The sequence below is a fragment of the Mobula birostris genome, chromosome 21 (assembly GCF_030028105.1).
Source record: "Mobula birostris isolate sMobBir1 chromosome 21, sMobBir1.hap1, whole genome shotgun sequence".
NCBI lineage: Eukaryota > Metazoa > Chordata > Chondrichthyes > Myliobatiformes > Myliobatidae > Mobula > Mobula birostris.
Genome location: NC_092390.1, coordinates 37,483,722 through 37,504,068, shown reverse-complemented (window position 1 = coordinate 37,504,068; position 20,347 = coordinate 37,483,722). Strand labels below are relative to the sequence as shown.

The window sequence follows — 20,347 nt, the reverse complement described above, 5'->3', positions numbered from 1 at the left end:
AGACCTTTCTAATACAGTAAGGCTCAGTTATGTTGATTTTAAATGTGCATATTGAGATGCATTTCACACTTATTTTAGAAAGAACTACAAAAAGCAGATTTGTGTATTTTGGATTCAGGGAGTGCTGAACTGTCAAATGCCTGTATTCAAAGGAGAGATTGCCCAGACTCAGGCGAACATTGTTCTGTTTTGTAACTTCAAAACATTAAAGTAATTCAAAGAAACTCACAGGAGTCTGAAAATATGGGTGTAGTTCGAGTTTACTGTAAGTGAGACATGCACATATCAAGTGATGCAATTAACATATGTTTACAAGGTTGTCAAGCCGAGGTGTGGTAATGGGGACAAGCTCCCATTACCTAAAAGTGCTCCTCATGGCACACGCCTCAACTAGCCTCCTACAACCAAGTCCAACTCCTGGCCTTCTTGTGTGGCTTAGCCTCTAAGCCCGGTGGAACTGTTTCTACTGATAGGAGAAGGGGCAAAGGTGGGTCCTGGCTCCTTAAAACCAGTGCTTTGGGTAGGTGGAGTTCGTCAGCCTGGGAAGGCAGTCCATTTAAGGGAGGGAAAACTCTGATTTGAACCCTCCGCTGCCTTGCGGCCATACCCACTCATGGGAAAGGCTTTGGGGGTGAACCCTGAGGACAAACCTGGAGCTGGAGTCAACCTCGTTTTGCCAACTCCCGCGATGACACCGGTGCCAAGCTGTATTGGCTGTTGCCCTTCCCTTGGACAACATCGATGTCGTGGAGAGGGGAGACTTGCTGCAGGGGCAACTGCCGGTCTTCCATACAACCTTGCCCAGGCCTGTGCCCTGGGGAAATCCAGGCGCAGATCCATGGTCTTGCAAGACTAACGGATGTCACCAAAAGGCATATAATCCATAATTATTTACATGAACAAGAATCCTTAATCAAATAATATACATACAAGATTACTCAAATTATTAAAATATTACTAATACAACACTCCTCCCCACTTAGCTATAAACTCCAATTCAATAGAGAATGCATCTCAACTATATAAAACAACTACTATTTGCAGGCATCCACAGCATAGTAAATTTTAAATTGTCCCATTCAGGCCTAAAGATTTAATTGCTGTTGAGGATGTCTTACTCTTGTGGGATAACATCTTTCCTGACAAGGGAGATCACTCTGCTTGGCAGGTGAGGCTTGTGGCTGTGAAACAATCTCATATTCTAGGACCCCCTCTGTGATAGTTGTGGGAGTTGACTCTGAGAAAACAGAAAGTCATCTAACAGCTAGGGACATCTTTCTTCATCTTTTCTCTCTCTGGATCTACTTTGAATCCTTTTTTTTCTCACATTCCTTCTCTCTTTCACACCAGTCTCTTTCTCATTCACATTCTTTCTTTCTATCTCTTCCCTCCTTTTTGTTTCTATTTGTGCATCCGGATCTTGGGCAGGTGCATTCAGTTCATTGGAGTATTCTCTTATTATTTTGTCTATTTCTCACTTTATGATCTGATCTCTCCTCTTGGTTACCCCATCTGCAGCATCATCTGATAAAAACCTCTGTTTTCATATCTCCATTGACTCCTTTCTTCTTGGCCTTCCATTCATCCAGCTGGGCTTTGGTCTTTGCATCTACTTTTACAAGCAGCTTTTTGTCTCCCTGATGAAGTTCATGCAATAACCTTCATGCACACAGAATAGATTTTGGTTCTTTATACTCACAAAAGTGGAATGCGTGCAACTTTCCTGAACCTCCTTGAATACTCTTCCAACTTAAAACAAGCCACATTTTGTATGTAACTGCATGATTAACATATCAGAAGCTTTCTCAGATATATTGCCTATGAAAACTGTTGTAGTTGGCCCGCTGACTTCTCCACTTTCACAAATCTTCTGATCAACATGGTCCTTCCTTGGTCCAATATGCTTTCCAACCAGAGGCTCAGAGGCTGGCACCTACCGCTGTTTGTCCTCTGTTGGAGAACAGTTCAGTGTGGTCAGCATGGAAACAGTTTTGGCATCATCCAGTACTTCCTTAATTCTCTTTCAGTTAGCTTCATTGCCGGGGATGTGGCATGCAATTGGTGGATGCACCTCCTATCAAGTTGTAGATGTCTCAGCCATTCAGGTCCCTACAATGCTGGTCTTCCTGTTTTTACCACATACAAGCTCAATGTGGCTTGTTTCTTGTTCCGTTTTACTGTTATGAATCATTCCCATAGGAGTTATCTTTTCTCTAGTGTAAGTTCTTAGTTGGATATCTGCAGGCTTCAGTTTGGTATCTTTGAAATGCTGTTCAAACTCATGTTGTGGAATGAGTTCTAGGCCAGGGGTCCCCAACCGTTTTTGCACCGCGGACCGGCTTAATATTGACAATATTCTTGCGGACCGGCCGACTGGTGGGGGGTGGGGTGTTCAAGTAGGGTTAAACTCACCTCAACATGTCTTTTACAGTTAGGGTTGCCAACTTTCTCACTCCCAAATAAGGGACAAAAGTAACAGTCAAATCCCAGGACACTTGTGTTTGTCCCAGGAAAGACTACCATGACCATGAAGCCTTGTGTGGGCACCTGTGTGCGCATGCGTGACTTGCGCATGTGATGTGTGCATGCGCGTATGTGCCGATTTTTTTCCCCACAAATCGGTTTTGCTTTCAATACTGTACATACATTATTTCTACTTTATATAGGCTGTGTATTTATCATATCATTTCTGCTTTTACTATATGTTAGTGTTACTTATTTTCGGTTTTATGTGTTATTTGTTATGATTTGGTAGGTTGTTTTTTTGGGTCTGGGAACGCTCAAAAATTTTTTCCATATAAGTAAATGGTAATTGCTTCTTCACTTTATGCCATTTCAGCATGAAAGGTTTCATAGGAACGCTCTACCTTAGCGGGGGAAATATGGGACAAGGGCGGTCCCATATGGGACAAACCAATTTAGCCCAATATACGGGATGTCCCTGCAAATATGGGACAGTTGGCAACCCTATGTTCAAGTTCAACAGTGCATGACAGGGAATGAGGAAAGGTCCAGCTGACTCGTATCGTTTCCTCATGGCCCGGTAGCACATGCTTTGCGGCCCGGTGGTTGGGTACCGCTGTTCTAGGCTATACAATTCTGTGTCACTGTCATCATTATCAGATTTTTCATTACCAGCGTGCAGATTAGTGCTCTTTCTGAAAGTGCAACTTGAACTTTTATCTTTTTCTCTTCCCTGTGTAGTCCATTTATTTTCGTCTTCCCAGTATAGTCTCTGTATGTGTTCTACTTGTTGAATTTTCTGCAAATCTCACCTTTAAATCCGCATTTGTTCGGTGTTCATGAGCCCCTGTAACAATAGTAACACAATTTGTCAGCCAGGCCAGTTTCTGTTTAGACATTGCAGTTTTATTCATGCATACTTTCATTTCTGACTGCAACTCAATTGCTTCTCTGCGGTTTCCATTGAAACAGTGTTTTCCACTGCTCGTTTGAATTTAAGCTGTGCTTCTGTTAGGAGCTGATTTTGAATGCTTTCTTGTAAGAGTCCAGAAACTAAATGATCCCTTAGTGCATCATTAAGCCCTTCACCAATCTGAAAATGCTCAGGCAATCTCTTCAATTCAGCCATGTTTACTGAAATGGACTCCCCTACTTTTTATTTCTACTTATGAAACCTGAGGCATTCTGCAATCGACAATGGCTTGGGTTCTAAGTGTTCCTGCAACACTTTTATACTAGCTGCAAAGCTAATTTCTGATGGTTTGGTTGAAGCAGTTAAACTTTGAAGCAAACTGTATGCCTTTAACCCGAATGCACTTAGCAAAATTACTACTTGTTTCTCATTGGTTATTTAATTTGCTTCAAAGTACTGTTCCAATAGCTCAGTATACATGAGCCAATTATCTACTTTGTAATGAAACTTATTAATCTTTCCGATTTATCCAGCCACTTCTGATTTTTTTTTTATGATTAATGTCACCCAGTACTCATTCTTTATCAGTCTGTGAATTCTTCAGTTTTCTGAATTAATGTGGTTGTTATCAAATTATTATTTGTTGAGCCCTTGCTTGACTGTGCTTCAAAAGTATTTCAATTACCCTAATACACTTTGGATATATTCCAAAATGGTGAAAGTTATTTAAATGCAATCATTCTTTTTTTTCAAATGTTATCATAATACTTCGGATATGCTTTAAGTATTATTCTTGATACCTATGCATGTGAGGAACCTTTCTTTATTGAAATGAATGTAGCATTCAAACTAACTTAATGTTGCAACTTGCCTGTAATTCACTGTAGACCACATGCTCTCTGCTTTGCAAGCATTATGTTTCTCCCAAAAGAAGGCTCTAATCATGTCTGTACAGTAGTGCAAACTCTTTGTGAATTTCAACTAGTTATTTATTGAGCCTTTTAGGCAAAGCTGTTTTCAATTGCTGTACATCGACTTATGAAAAAAGGCATTCAATTTTTATTGTTAATGTATGTTATTATTAATAAAATATAAAAACTGGAAATCCATGCAACTCCTGCCATTTATTAACGAATAGACTGCTTATTGTATGTTTTGCAAATAGGCATTTGTCATTCCTGAAACTTGACTTCATCTTAATTAAAATCCCAGTAAGGCAGCATAAAGTATTAACTATCACAGGCAGTTTTCAGTATGAGTGGGGGTATGAAACAAAGATCAGTTACTATGTTTTGCTGACTGGCCCTTTCTGCATAGAATGGATGTCTGTGCACTGACGATCAATCGGGTCACATTGCAGAAGTTTTTATATTCAAGAGACATGGATGCTGCTACCAAGTTCAGCATTTACTACCCTAATTGCCCCTGAGAAGTTGCCTGTGCCAAGCTGCCTTCGTGGGCTGCTGCACTCTATATAATAAAATGTACTTCCTCTCTGCTGCTCAGATGGACACCAATATTTTGCTTCCATGACAGTAAAGGGACAATTTCAAATCAGGAATGTTTGCAAGTTGGAGGTTACATTGTGCCCATGTGTTTGCCTTCCTATGTGATAAAACTTGTGTGCTTGGGAAGATCTACTTGAGAACCCTTGGATTGCCGAAGTGGTGCACCCAGAATGCAATAGCATTATACTGACAGACAGCAAGAGAGCCTTGGGGATTTTGAACTGAGTGCTGATCAAATGGTTCACTTTGTCTCATGTGAGGGTGGAGCTTTTTGAGCATTGTTGACACTGTACTCATCCAGACAAAGGAATACCTTGAAGGAACTAAAGGCTGGTGAGCCTGACATCATTGTAGGAAGTTAGTAGAAGGAATTCTGAAGGACAGGATCTTCAATTACTTGGAAAGTCAAGGCTAGATCAGGAATGATCAACATAGTTTTGTGCATGGGAGGTTGGCTAATGAATTTTTTTGAGTTTTTGAAGAAGTTGCCGAGAGGTTTGATGAAAGTAGGGCAATGGATGCCACCTTATATGGACTTTAGTAAGGTTGTCAAAGAAGTCCTGCTTAACAAACTGATAGACAAGATTAGATTGCATGGGATTTAGGGATGCTAGTGAAGTGGATTGGGTATTGGCTCCATGATAGGAAGTAGAGGGTGATGGTTGAAGGTCAAATCTCCGACAAGTGGGATGTCCCAGGGTCAGTTCTTGCACCTCAGTTATTCATTATTTAGGGAAATGATTTGGAATTGCATGCACATGGTGTGATTTGCAAGTTTGCTGATGATGCTGAATTAGTGGGACTTGTTGAATGTGAAGCAGGTTATAGTGAATTACAATGTTCGGGAAATGTGCTGAGGAATGGCAAGTGGATTTCAACATGGATAAGTGTAAGGTGAAGCATTTAGGACATTCCAACCAGGGTATGAACAATACAGTGACTGGCAGGGCACTGAGGAGTGTGTTGTGGAACAGAGGGATCTGGGAGTATGAGTGCATACCATTCAAGTAGACAGGGTGATAAAGAAGGCATTTAGCCATGCTAGCTTTCATTAGTCAGGGTCTTGAGTTTAAGAGTAGAGTATTTTGCAGTTAGGTAAGTCATTGGTGAGACTGCAATTGGAGTATTGTGTACCGTTTGGTCACCTTGTTATAGGAAAGAGAGAAGCTGGAGAGAGTACAGAAGAGATTAAGAGGATGTTGCCTGGACTAGAGTGCTTGAGTTACAGGGAGAGGTCGGCTACACTGGATCTTTATTCCTTGGAACGATGGAGAATGAGGGGTAAACATTTATAAAAACATGAGGGGTAAACATTTATAAAACCATGAGGGGTATCTAGAAAGTCATCAATCATTGTCTTTTCCCCAGAGTTGGGGAGTCCAAAACAAGTGGACACAGATATTAAAACAAAATGGGAGTCATTTAAAGGAGATCTGAGAGATAAATTTACAGAGAGGATAGTGAGTACCTGGAATGAGCTACCAGAGGAAATGGCCAAGGAAGGAACAATTGCAAAATTTAAGATGCAATTGAGTAGCTACATGGGTGGGGGGTGCATGGAGGGTTATGGGCTGAACCTGAGCAACTGGGAATAGTAGAGAGGATGCTATGGTCGGCATAGATCATTTGGGCTGAAAACAACACACATAAAAGTTGTTGGTGAACGCAGCAGGCCAGGCAGCGTCTCTAGGAAGAGGTACAGTTGACGTCTCACCCGAAACGTTGACAGTACCTCTTCCTAGAGATGCTGCCTGACCTGCTGCGTTCACCAGCAACTTTTATGTCTGTTGCTTGAAATTCCAGCATCTGCAGATTTCCTCGTATTTGAGCGGAAAGACCTGTTTGCATGCTCTATAAACTGATGAAATGAAAAGTTTTGAGAAGTCAGGAAGTGAGTCACTCAGAGTAACCTGACTCTGAGCCTGGTAGGGCCAAGTTTCTGGTGAACCATGACCCTGAGGATGTTGTTATAGAAGATCTGATGATGGAAAAACTGTTGAATACCAAGATAGACTTCTGGTAAATGGTTATTACCTGACACTTATGCTGTACAAATTATTTATTGCTTCCCGGTTCATTCATGAACTGGCGCATACCTACTTAATATGTTCCATTGTTTAAAGTGTTATGAATGGAAAGTATTTAGGAAATGTAAGTCCACGTTTAAAAATATGACAAAGCTACATTAGAAGATTAAAGGACGGGATTTAAAAAAAATTAATCTCACACTCCTTGTTGACCGCTGTCTCAAATTTGACTTCTTTGAGCCTTTGTTTGTTATGTTTGGAATTGCTTGCAGGGTATTAATAAAAATGAATGTTTGTTTCTCCCTTGTGGCATGTATAGGAAATGTATGGAGTTTAGGAAATGTTTATACTTAAATATTATGAATAAATCCATTATGAATAAATAAATTAATAATAAAATATTTAAGATGAGTTAAAATGTATTTTGTTGTGGTACTTTAGTGCTCAATTTAATTAAATTAGAAAAGAAAGTAGTGTATCTTAGAGTTTTGTGGCTACTTTAAATTATTCTGGAGCTCTGATCAGAGAGGCTAGTCTTGTTGGAGTGGAAGCCCTTGCAAAGTGCTTGCCTGAAAGTATGTAGCACTGCTTAACGAATCTCAAAGTATCTCATCGAATCAGGAGTCTGTCCAGTCAAATGACAAAGTGTAGGGAGAAGACTTAGCTGTGATTGTTATTGTGAGAAGCTGAGAAGTGCTTGATGACTTCACACATAAAGATAAGTGATGACATCTTGAAATACCAACCCTCACCTGCTTCACTTGCCTTCCCTAATAAACAAAGTCCACATCAAATCACTCGCTCTTGTGTGGCCGTTAGATACAACACTGTGCTTAGACGGAACAATTTTTAAATAGCGTCAGTTGTGTGCATTTATATTCAAAAAGCAGTGATTTTTGCCACTGATAGTTTGCGAGAAGTTAGCAGTAAGACAATTCGGAACTTTTTACTCACTGTGGTTTCAAGCACTCAGGCTTGGAGGTGCCAGAAATTGCCAGAGCGTGAAAATAAAACAGTTTCACTACTATACCAATTTAGGAACTGCAAGGAATTTGAAGGTATCTACAATCATCTTGAATGTTACAATGAAAATGAAGATTTGGATGATAGCATTGTCTGAGGCAGTCCATTATCTGCACAAGGTGTCTATGCTGATTTTGTTCACTTACAGTCAACCAGTGCACACTGAATTCCTTCATCGATAAATATTAGGAAGTAATGCACAGTTCTATAGTACTGTAATAGTATTAATAGTATTTTATCTATTCTTTCATTTAAATATATATGACCATAAGACATAGGAGCAGAATTAGGCCATTCAATCCATCAAGTCTGCTCCACTATTCCATCATGGCTGATCCTGGATCCCACTCAACCCTATAAACCAGCCTTCTTGCCATATCCTTTGATGCCCTGACCAATCAGGAAACTAATTTCCACTTCAAGTACACCCACGGACGTGGCCTCCATCGCAGTCTGTGGCAGAGCATTCCACAGATTCACTAGTCTGACTAAAAAAATCCACCTTATCTCTATTCTAAAAGATCGTTCCTCAATTTTGAGGCTGTGCTCTCTAGTTCTGGATACCCCCACCATAGGAAACATCCTCTCCACATCCACCTTATCTAGTCCTTTCAACATTCGATAGGTTTCAATGAGATCCCCCTGCATTCTTCTAAATTCTGGTGAGTACAGGCTTAAAGCTGCCAACCGCTTCTCATATTAGCCCCTTCATTCCCAGAACAATCCTTGTGAACTTCCTCTGGTCTCTCTCCAATGACAACACATCCTTTCTGAGATATGGGAGCCAAAAATTAGATTAGATTATGAGGACACTCAGTCCTAATTTATTGTCATTTAGAAATGCATGCATGCATTAAGAAATGATACAATGTTCCTCCAGAGTGATATCACAAAAAAAAAGGACAAACCAAAGACTAACACTGACAAAACCACATAATTATAATATATAGTTACAGCAGTGCAAGCAATACCATAATTTGATAAAGAACAGACCATGGGAACAGTAAAAAAAAATCTCAAAGTTCTGATCGACTCCCGATAGTCCACGATAGTAGGCGGCAGAAGGGAGAAACTCTCTGCCATAAATCTTCAGGCACCAACAACTGTCAATGCATCGGACGCACTCAACTCCAACCGACTCTGAGTCCGTCCAGAAACTTCGAGACTCCGACCAGCCCTTCGACACCAAGCACCAAGCACCATCTCTGCTGAGAGCTTCGACCCTGTCCCAGCCACCGAGCAACAAGCAAAGCCAAGGATTCGGGGCCTTCCCCTCCGGAGATTCAGGATCACACAGTAAAAGTGGCAGCAAAAAAGGCATTTCAGAAGTTTCTCCAGATGTTCCTCCGTTCTCTCACGTCTGTCTCTATCAAATCAGAATTGTGCACGGCACCCTACTTGACAGATTACAGATATCATTCACCGGAGTGGCTGCGCAAGCTGCGTCGCGTCGCCATCTTCTCCTCCTCCCAATGTTGACAATACTCCAAGTGCCGTCTGACTAGTGTCTTATAAAGGCTCAGCATTATCTCCTTGCTTTTATATTCTATTCCCCTTGAAATAAATGCCAACATTGCATTTGCCAACATTGCCTTCTTTACCACAGACTCAACTTATAAATGAACCTTCTGGGAGTCTTGCACGAGGACTCCTAAGTCCCTCTGCAACTCTGATGTTTGAACCTTCTCCCCATTTAGATAATAGTCTGCACTATTGTTCCTTTTAACAAAATGCATAATCATACATTTCCCAACACTGTATTCCAGCTGTCACTTTTTGCCTGTTCTTCCAATTTGGCTAAGTCCTGCTGCAATCGTATTGTTTCCTCAGCCCTACCTACCCCACCACCTATCTTCATATCATCCGCAAACTTTGGCACAAAGCCATCAATTCCATTATCCAAATCATTAACAAACAATGTGAAAATTAACAATCCCAATACTGACCCCTAAGGAACACCACTAGTCACCAACAGCCAACCAGTAAAGACCCCTTTTATTCCCACTTGCTGCCTCCTGCCTGTCAGCCATTCCTGTGCCCATGCCAGTATCTTTTCTGTAATGTCATAGGATTTTATCTTGTTAAGTAGCTTCATGTGTGGCACCTTGTCAAAGGCCTTCTGAAAATCCAAGTAAATAACATCCATTACCTCTCTTGCTTATTACTTCCTTGCAGAACTCTTAACAGATTTGTCAGCTAAGGTTTCCCTTTACAGAAACCATGCTGACTTTGGCTTATTTTATTATTAGTTTCCAAGTATCCCAAAACTGCATCCTTAATAATGGACTGCAACATTTTCCCAACCACTGAGATTAGGCTATCTGGCCTATAATTTCCTTTCTTTTGTCTTCCTCCCCTCTTAAAGAGTAGAGAGACATCTGCAATTTTCCAGTCCTCTGGGACCAAGCCAGAATCAAGTGATTATTGAAAGATCATGAGCAATGGCTCTGTTGTCTGTTCAGCAACCTCTTTCAGGACTCTGGGATGTAGTCCATGTGCTCCAGGTGATTTATCCACCTTAAGACCTTTGAGTTTGTCTAGCACCTTTTCCTTTGTAATAGCAATGGCACTCACTCTTGCTCCTTGACACTCATGGACCTCTGGCACACTGCTAGTGTCTTCCACAGTGAAGACTGATACGAAGTACTCATTAAGTTTATCTACATCTTCTTTATCCCCCATTACTACCTCACCAGCATCATATTCTAGTGGTCCAATATCAACTCTCACCTTCCTCTTACTCTTTATATAACTGAAAAACTTTTGGTATCCTACTTTATATTGTTGGCTAGTTTGCCCTCATATTTCATCTTTTCCTTCTTACAGCTCTTTTTATTTGCCTTTTGTTGGATTTTAAATGCTTCTCAATCATCCAACTTCCTACTCAGTTTTGCTACATTATATGCCCTTTCCTTGGCTTTAATGCAATCCTTAACTTCTACTTTGCCATCATACTGGTTCCCATTCCCCTGCCATATTAGCTTAAACCACTCCCAACAGCTCTAGCAAACCTGCCCACAAGCAAATGGGTCTGCCTCGGATTCAAGTGCAACCCCTCCCTTTTGTACAGGTCCCACCTGCGCCAGAAGAGTTCCCAATTATCCAGAAATTTGAATCCCTGCCCCTGCTCCAGTCCTTCAGCCACACATTTAACCGCCACCTCATTCTATTCCTATCCTCACTGTCGCGGGGCACAGGCAGCAATCCTGAGATTACTACCCTTGAGTTCCTGCTTCTCAGCTTCTTCCCTAACTTCCTGTACTCTGTCTTCAGGACCTCCTCCCTTTTTCTACCTATATCGTTAGTACCTATATGTACCATGATTTCTGGCAGCTCACCCTCCCTTTTCAGGATATGGTAGAAGCATTCAAAAACATCACGGACCCTGGCACCCAGGAGGCAAGCTACCATTTGTATCTTTTTTTTGCGTCCACAGAATTGCCCATCTGTCCTCCCAACTATAGGGTCCGCTAATACTGCTGCCATCCTCTTCCGTTTCCTACCCTTCTGAGCCACAGGGGCAGGCTCAGTGCCAGAGGCATGGCTGCTGTTGCTTCCCCCAGGTAGGTCGTAATTTATTACTCAGTTAAATGGCATTTTTTAATATCTTTTTAACTACTTACCCTGGGCGTCCTCCCAAGACTATGGTCAACACGCTCCTAGAAGACAGTGGTGCAGTTAATGTAGATGAACTGAACACACTGCTGAGGGAGAGGGAGAAGTGGAGAATCCGTCATCGTGCCTGACGCTGGCCCCCTAGGCCTGAGTCGACGTAGTAGTAGTAGTAGTAGTAGTAACTATTTACATGAACCTTCAGTAATTGTGGCAGCCACTTAACTGGGCCAAAATGTACTGGGCCCAATGTGTCCCAATTAACCGGAGTCCACTCTACTTTAAATCTTTGTTCCTGGTTTTTGACATCATGCCTAAAGGAAGATTATTTTTCTATTTATCATATCCAAGCTGTTCTCAATTTTGTACACTTATTCTAAGCCTCCCTCTGTCAGCCTTATATGCTGTGCCTCAGGTACTAAAGGAAAATATTCTGTATGTCTTTTAACTTACTTTAATATATCTCACCTGTTAATCTTAAGAAACTGAAAACCAGGTCCTCCACACCTCTCAATATTGCTTGCCAAATTAACTTCCTGTTCTCTCGACAGAACCTCCTTCTTACTCCTACCTATGACATTAGTTCCAACACAAAGCTCAAATTCATCTTCTCCCTCCTGCTCCAGATTCCTCCCCATCCCTGAACTGACGTCCTTTACTCTGACATTGGGCAGAAGACACAACCTTGTGGACTGGCACTGTCAACTGCTGGCAACAACATTTATCCGCTGTTGCCTAATACTGCTTCACTCCTTTTCTTTACCCACCCCCACTTGAATGACCCCTCACCCCCATATTACAGGACTGTGATCATTTGTTCACCCTCCTTGCAGTGCCTGCAGTCACCCACACAGCCTGCAAAGTTTCATGCCCGTTTGAGGTTACTCCTAAGTACCTCCTTATCAGTACCTATTAAGTACTCCTGGGTTGACTTTTTGTTTCTCCCTCCTTCTCCTGACTGCTATCCAAATCCAATGAACCTAAAGACACCAAAACAGAGATGTGGAAAAGGAGGGTGTTTTACTTAAGATTCGTTCTTGCAGCCAGTAGTGTAGAAAAGTTCTCCTGAGGCTAAAGTCTTTTCTCTGATTCAGTTTTCTGCTCTGTTCTGTTTTGCAAGTCTGAGAGATCCACAGTGGTTGCCTTGTTTTCTGCAAGGGTGCTACATAACTTTCCACAGAATTCTGGCTCCTAAATCAGATATAGTATTTATTATTCTTGCTGAGCCAAATCTCTGAGGGAAGTTACATTACACAGCTGCAAGTCAATCAGTGTGGATGATGTCATTTAACTTGGATTGGATTAAAATGTAGGACGAAGCATTGATATGCCTGATGCTGAAATGGATTCAATCGACCTTCAAGTGTTGGCCACACATGGTTTTGAGAGCTTGGCAGAAGCCTGGCTGTGCTGAGTAGTCTGTCTTCCTGCTTCATTCCAGATAGAACTGCACTCTAATTTTCCCAACTTGGTCCAAGTACCTACCATCAATGAGTTAAATGGGAAAGTGGAAACATCCCTCAAGTCCAGCAGAAAATGATCATCCCATCTAGTCTGAGCAGCTGGTTGCCCTTGTCTGAAGGAGGAGGGAACAGTGCTGGCCTTCCACTCTGACAAGCTCTGCCACTTAGTAGCTGATTGTTCAACCTCACACTACACCCTAGCTTCCCTCTCACGCATCTCATAATGAATAGCTAGCTGCATAAGAACAGAACTAATAGTGGAATTTTCTACTTTGCCAACAGCTCCATAAAGGCACAAGCATAATAATCACTATTAATAAAGTCTGTTTTCCAAGAAAATAAATGGAACACCCTTCTGTGCATCCAGTTGGATTGAAAGAAAACCTCAGTTTTCTATGAATCATTTGAATCATAAATAGTGCCCCTCTCACTGAAGAGTTAGATTCATAATTTTTTCCAGCTGCTGACTGAGAAGCATTTTATGTCCAAACACAATGCACTACAATCACAGAATGCTGTCTCCAGATAGTCTGCAGTGACTTGGTTGGGAACAATATTAAACAGCAGAACTCTCCATGTTCTAAGATCTCAATTTTATTGAGTGCTAGGTAGCCGAAACGCTTGAAATGGAAACTTTGCTAAACAATAGAAAGACTCTTTCTGGAGCAGTCAATGACTTTAATTGGAAGAAAGGAATTGAATTACGCAGGATACATGATATGAAGTATTTGGGCTATTTCAAGACCCAGGAAACTGACAGAAGACAAGAAAATATAGGTTTGGTAAGTAATCATCATTATTACATGTAAAATATAACATGGAAAGTAATTTTTGCTACTGCTGAATAATTCCTTTGTACTAGGTTTATAAAGTTCTAGAGTAGACCAATATCATATCGAGGGTTTTTAATGTCTTCCTAAAGTTATAGTTTTGCCTGGATTAAATTCAGGTAGATTGTAAAGCACATGGTGGATGTCAACAATATTCTCTGTTTTCTGCTGGAATTCTGTAATGCTGGTGGGAAAAATTATATTTTTATTGCATAATCTGATAGATTTTGTGCCAGCTCTCACATTTGTGTTAATAATGTTGTGATCGATTTCTGCATCACTTTGCAAAAATTCCACCTTCTCACCACCTGCACTGCCCTTTCTCTGTAACTGTAACAGCACTGTATTCTACGTTGTGTTAGTGCTTTTCCCTTGTACTGCCTCAATGTAGTGGTGTTTTGAAAGGAACTGTGTTGATGGCATGGAAATTAAAACCTTTTACTGTATCTTGTTCCGTGATAGTAGTTTGCCAGTTACCAGAAGAGGTGAGATATCCTTAGTAAAGGAACAGCTAATGTCATCATCCACATTATTCTCCAGCTTTTCATTCCCCTTTCTTCCTTTCCAGCTATTTTCTTTAACTAAACCAGAAAAATGGTAAATATCTTTGTTACTGTCACATGTACAGTGGAAAATTGACAGCCTTATCATGATTTCAAGGTCAGGGTCACCAGATTTGAACACCTTAGACCTGGAATTTAATAGGAATTGGATCTCCTGGTTCAGCCATAGTTTTCGGTTTGGGAACACCTAGATAGAACTTGTCTGATAGACTGATTCAATTGACTGTTCATAACTCCAGTACCAAATCTAAATCTTGAGCTGAGCAGCCACTTGTTAACATTGTAACTACAAGAGCTGCTTTCACACATAATATTGGTCACTTCATGCCCTGCTTGTTTTCTCACTCCAGGCTTCATCTCAGCAAACTCTGTGTCCATATTCTATATGAGACCGACACTCAACAACACCCTTTGCCTTTTGCCTATCTCATCTCCCAAAACTTACAATTTAAATTCCATATCCTCTTTTAATGCCCCCACAACAACAGTCCTCTATTGTCTGGCTTCATCTCCTCTTTATAAATTATTTCCTTTGTTCTCCCTGCTTTTGTCATGAACTAACTAACTGCAGGTGGCTAATAACGAAGTATCTTTCGTTTGTTATTTCTGGAATTTGAAATTCAAGTTTTACTCAACTATATTCCAAAGCACCTGGTTTTTCCTTTCCATTAAAATTCATATGTTAAAACCAAGTTTCTGAACACATCAATGTTTTTTCTTATTTGCCTTCAGTCATTTTTCTGTTATAAGTGCTAGATAATTGGAAGATGTTTGTAACATTATTATGGATATTAATTTTACAGAAGGTTAATAATTCATAAGGAAGTGATGTCCTTGATTACAGTTTGGCCCACTTAACAGCTTGAAAGAATTGTGAAAAATACACTGTATCCCTGTGGATAAGCTTCATTTTAAGAATAACAAAGTATCAAGACATTGTTTCAAATGCCAATTGGAATGATATTGCAACCTATGATTTTTTTCCACTTTCTGAGTATACTAACATGTGGTAATTTTGTGAGACAATCTGCGAAATATCAGAAATGCAGTTTAAACAATTAGGCTGTATTTAATTCCCATTCTACAATCACGGTTTATGTTAACATGACGCACCCTGAAAAATGCTGGATTAGTAATAACGTGAAATTGGAAGTGTGTTGATCTAATGGAGTAGTTTCTTGGCTTAAACTATCAGCTTTTGAAGTGCTACTTGACTAGTTCAAATGCATTGGAAATCTGTCTTGTAACAATATAAATTTTAACAATATTCCATGCCAAAGAATAACATGACAACATGAAACAAATGTGCTTCTGAGGGGTCATATCAAAGCAGATACTAGGAGGATGCTTGATGTTTCTGCTTGAGGGGTGTGGTGGGGTAGAATATAGAAATGGGTACATTATTCAGAATTTAGGATAAAGATTGGGGTAATTTATTCTCCCCAAGGTTATGAATCTTTTGAAATCTCTGCTCTGAAGAGATGTGGAGGCTGAGTCATTGAATAAATTCAAGGCTGAGTCAGCTTTCTCATGTGAAGTGCTGAGGGTCACAAGAAAGGGCTGAGGCTGTGATCTTTTTGAATGGTGGAATAGGCTTAAAGTACCATATGGCCTACTCCTACTTCTTATGTTTTTAAGAATTACTTATTTGACTAACTGTGGTTTAGACCTGGAGGTCAGTATAAGCTGACTCACTTTATAAGAATGCCTGAGATTTGTTCTCTCTTCAATCTATAGCCTTTACAGGAAGAGCTAATGTAGCAAACTCCTGGAGTGGATTTACTTGGAGCCCATAGTGAAAACTAAATTAGTGATACTTGATATCTTTTGTCCTTATTTTAAATACTCAATTTTTTTTACCTTGCAAGGAACATATCTGAATTTTTAATACTTTTCCTAGTCTGACACCTTTCATTAATACAGTCGTTTCTGACATTTTAAAACATGCATAGGTGTATGTGAACTGGATTTACCATACTAGGTCAATCCTGTGTGGTGACTAATTACCTCTTGAATTTTTCTACAATCTCCAGTTCAAATTGTTAGGGTATATTCTGGAATTAGGGTATATGGTAAATATTAATTTCAGCAACTAACTTTAGCAACCAATCTTTAGACCTGAACATGGATTGTAGATTAAATTTAAAATCCAGCCCTGGACAATAATTTTCTGGAGCTGTGGACATCGGTTAATTGAAAAGCAGAGAGTGCTGATTAACATTCATTTTGGGTGTCTGGAGAGTGGGCACAAAGAAGGAAGTGTGAAAAATATATGTAATTCAAAGAAAGCATTGCAGATACATTGTATCTTTCGAATTGTCCTTTTATCTTTAGCATATGAGGGGGAATGTTGACTCAGACCATGAGAGGTCTGCGTCGGGCATTTTCATGCCTTACAAGATGCAGATTAGAAGTCTGTGTGGGGACGCCACTCCTCGCACAGACATTAGAGCAATGTGTGATTATGTGCTTTGCTCAAGGACACAAACACATTGCCACAGCTGAGACTTGAACCAGCGACCTTGAGATCACTAGGCGAACGCCTTAACCACTTGGCCACATGCCCTACACAGTAAAATGTCACGTAATATTGGGTCAAACAGACTTCTTCCTCTGAGAGTATCTTATTTTGTTGAATAAAGTACTTCAGTATCCACTAACTTAAGTATCTTGCTGGTGACTTTGGTCACGTTGCAACACAAGTGAATTTATTATATGCATGGACAATTTTATGGCATCAAATTCAGAATGGTTAAACCCTGCATCATATCAACAAAGGAGATCTGGGCTAATGGAAATCAAAATTTCAGCTACTTTGAAATGCCGAATACTTTCAGCATTTCAGGCAGCATCTGTGCAAAAAAACTATTAACATTTCAGGTCCAGAATTGATCTGGGCTAAGTTATATGGCTGTGTATAGGATGTTTTCAGATTTTTTTGTGTTGAGGTTGTTAAATTTTGGCTTCAGCTGGAAATGGCAGGACCCTTAAGACCACTGTTGTACAGAGAGATCTTGGGGTAAAAGTGCACAGCTTCCTGAAAGTGGAGAGTGTGATAAAGAAGGCTTGCGGCATGCTTCACTTAATCAGCTCATTGAGTATAAAAGTTGGCAAGTTGTGTTGCAGCTGTATAAAACTTTGGAGTATTGTGTGTGGTTCAGGTCACCATTTTAGTATGTGGAGGCCCTTCAGAGGGTGAAGAAGACACTCAACAGGATGCTGCCTGCATTAGAGAATTTTAGAGAGAGTTGTTTTCTCTCGCTGAGGGAGATCTGATAGGTTATAACATTATGAGAGGCATGAATACAGAGAGCCTTTTCCAGATTGAAAATGTCAAACAGTAGTGGGCTTAAATTTCAGATCAGATAGGGAAAAGCATGTAACGAGATTAATGAGGCAAGTTTGCTTTACAGAGAAGAAAGATAGGTGCCTGATCACACAGCCAAGGAGGCTGTGGAGGCAGATACAGCAGCAAAGTTTCAGAGATATTTAGCTGGATACTTGAATAGGCAGGGAATAGTTGGATACAGTCCATTGAATCAGATGGGATTAGTTGCACTGATGGTGTGGTTGGCACAAACATGATGAGCAGAGTGGCTAATCCTGTGCTATGCTCTTCTATGTCTATGACAACTTGACTGACAACATACAGGCAACACACATCAAAGCTGCTGGTGAACGCAGCAGGCCAGGCAGCATCTCTAGGAAGAGGTACAGTCGACGTTTCAGGCCGAGATCCTTCGTCAGGAATAACTGAAGGAAGAGTTAGTAAGAGATTTGAAAGTGGGAGGAGGAGGGGGAGATCCCAAATGATAGGAGACGACAGGAGGGGGAGGGATGGAGCCAAGAGCTGGACGGGTGATTGGCAAAAGGGGATACGAGAGGATCATGGGACAGGAGGTCCGGGGAGAAAGACGGGGGGGGGGGGAACCCAGAGGATGGGCAAGGCGTATAGTCAGAGGGACAGAGGGAGAAAAAGGAGAGTGAGAGAAAGAATGTGTGTATAAAAATAAATAACAGATGGGGTACGAGGGGGAGGTGGGGCATTAGCGGAAGTTAGAGAAGTCGATGTTCATGCCATCAGGTTGGAGGCTACCCAAATGGAATATAAGGTGTTGTTCCTCCAACCTGAGTGTGGCTTCATCTTTACAGTAGAGGAAGCCGTGGATAGACATGTCAGAATGGGAATGGGATGTGGAATTAAAATGTCTATCCACGGCCTCCTCTACTGTAAAGATGAAGCCACACTCAGATTGGAGGAACAACACCTTATATTCCGTCTGGGTAGCCTCCAACCTGATGGCATGAACATCGACTTCTCTAACTTCCGCTAATGCCCCACCACCCCCTCGTACCCCATCTGTTATTTAATTTTATAAACACATTCTTTCTCTCACTCTCCTTTTTCTCCCTCTGTCCCTCTGAATATACCCCTTGCCCATCCTCTGGGTTCCGCGCCCCCCCCCCTTGTCTTTCTCCCCGGACCTCCTGTCCCATGATCCTCTCGTATCCCCTTTGCCAATCACCCGTCCAGCTCTTGGCTCCATCCCTCCCCCTCCTGTCTTCTCCTATCATTTTGGATCTCCCCCTCCCCCTCCCACTTTCAAATCTCTTACTAGCTCTTCCTTCAGTTAATCCTGACGAATGATCTCGGCCTGAAACGTCAACTGTACCTCTTCCTAGAGATGCTGCCTGGCCTGCTGCGTTCACCAGCAACTTTGATGTGTGTTGCTTGAATTTCCAGCATCTGCAGAATTCCTGTTATTTGCGTTTTGATAACATACAGTACTGTGCAAAGGTCTTAGGCACAAATATAGCCAGGGAGCCTCAGACTTTTCCACAGTACTGTAGTAATTTTATGTATTGCACTGTACTGTTGCTGCAAAAGGAAAAAACAAATTTGCTGACATATGTGAGTGATGATAAACCCGATTCTGATATGGGCCTCTATCCTGGACTGGGAGGAGGATCACAGATGGGGAAAGGGGATGGGAGAGGGGAAGGGGAGCGGGAAGCACCAGAAACACTTTGGAATCAATAAACCAGTTGTTTGGCATCAAATGACCTTGTCTGGTCTCTCAGAACTGGATGTGTCTGCACCGCACCCCTCCCCCCCCCCCCCCCACCATTCCTGGCACTCCTTCTCTGCCACCTGTCTCACACTCCTCCCCGTTCACTCCACCCTCACCATTCCCGACACCCTTTGCTCCTGCCAGGTATACAAACACACTCTCTGTTCCAAGCCGACAAACACAGTACTTAGCCTCCCGAGCTATATATGTGTGCCCAAGACTTTTGCACAGTACTGTTAGATCTGCCAAATGTCTTCCTTTTTCTGTCTGGGCTCAAATGTAACTTCTTGCCAGAATTACTTCCAGTGTAATAGGAAACTGTCAGGATTTATCTCATTGTATGGAACAGCATCTAGAATAATGGAACTCATGCCAGTACAAGTAATATGTGTAATTTGCCTTACAGCTTTAATAACTGAGTCACAGAAACAATAGTGAAATAAATGTAGGGTAATCTCTCAGATTTAGTTGGGGCCCTTTTGTCCCAGTATAACAAAACTATTGTATTTCTTAAATTATTGAATAGTTTAAGAAGGAAATGATTTGTTCATTAAACTCCTGTTGTAATTTGTCAAGTTAACCTTGAGTGATTTGAATACAAGTCTACGTTTTTATCCTTCTACAGGACTGGTTTTTGTGGTACTAGCTATCCACTCAGTCCTACTGCCGAGTCACTCATGTGGTTCTCATCTGCTTTCTCAGATTGTGTTCTCATCGTTGCCATATGTTCCTCTGGATTGTGATACTGCTTTCTTTCCCAATCTGACACTGAGTTGATTTCTTTTTGTCATAAATTTTATTTTGTTAGGAATGACATTTAATACTTCATCAAATTTTAAGTGTCGAAATTTGACAGATTCAAACCATCTTTTC

At 41.1% G+C, this 20,347-nt stretch overlaps 1 protein-coding gene across 7 annotated transcripts in view; it reads left to right on the top strand.

Annotated features, from left to right (window-relative positions):
- Positions 1 to 20,347, top strand: part of plce1 (phospholipase C, epsilon 1) — a 479,606-nt gene that overhangs the window by 68,802 nt on the left and 390,457 nt on the right. The window contains exon 1 of one of the 7 annotated variants that reach the window (XM_072239320.1): positions 13,278 to 13,791. The exons of the other annotated variants lie outside the window; for them this stretch is intronic. Within the exon in view, the coding sequence (XP_072095421.1) occupies positions 13,636 to 13,791 (156 nt within the window). The 5' untranslated portion in view covers positions 13,278 to 13,635. Of the gene's footprint in view, positions 1 to 13,277; positions 13,792 to 20,347 lie in introns of those variants that run through there. 7 annotated transcript variants of the gene reach the window in all.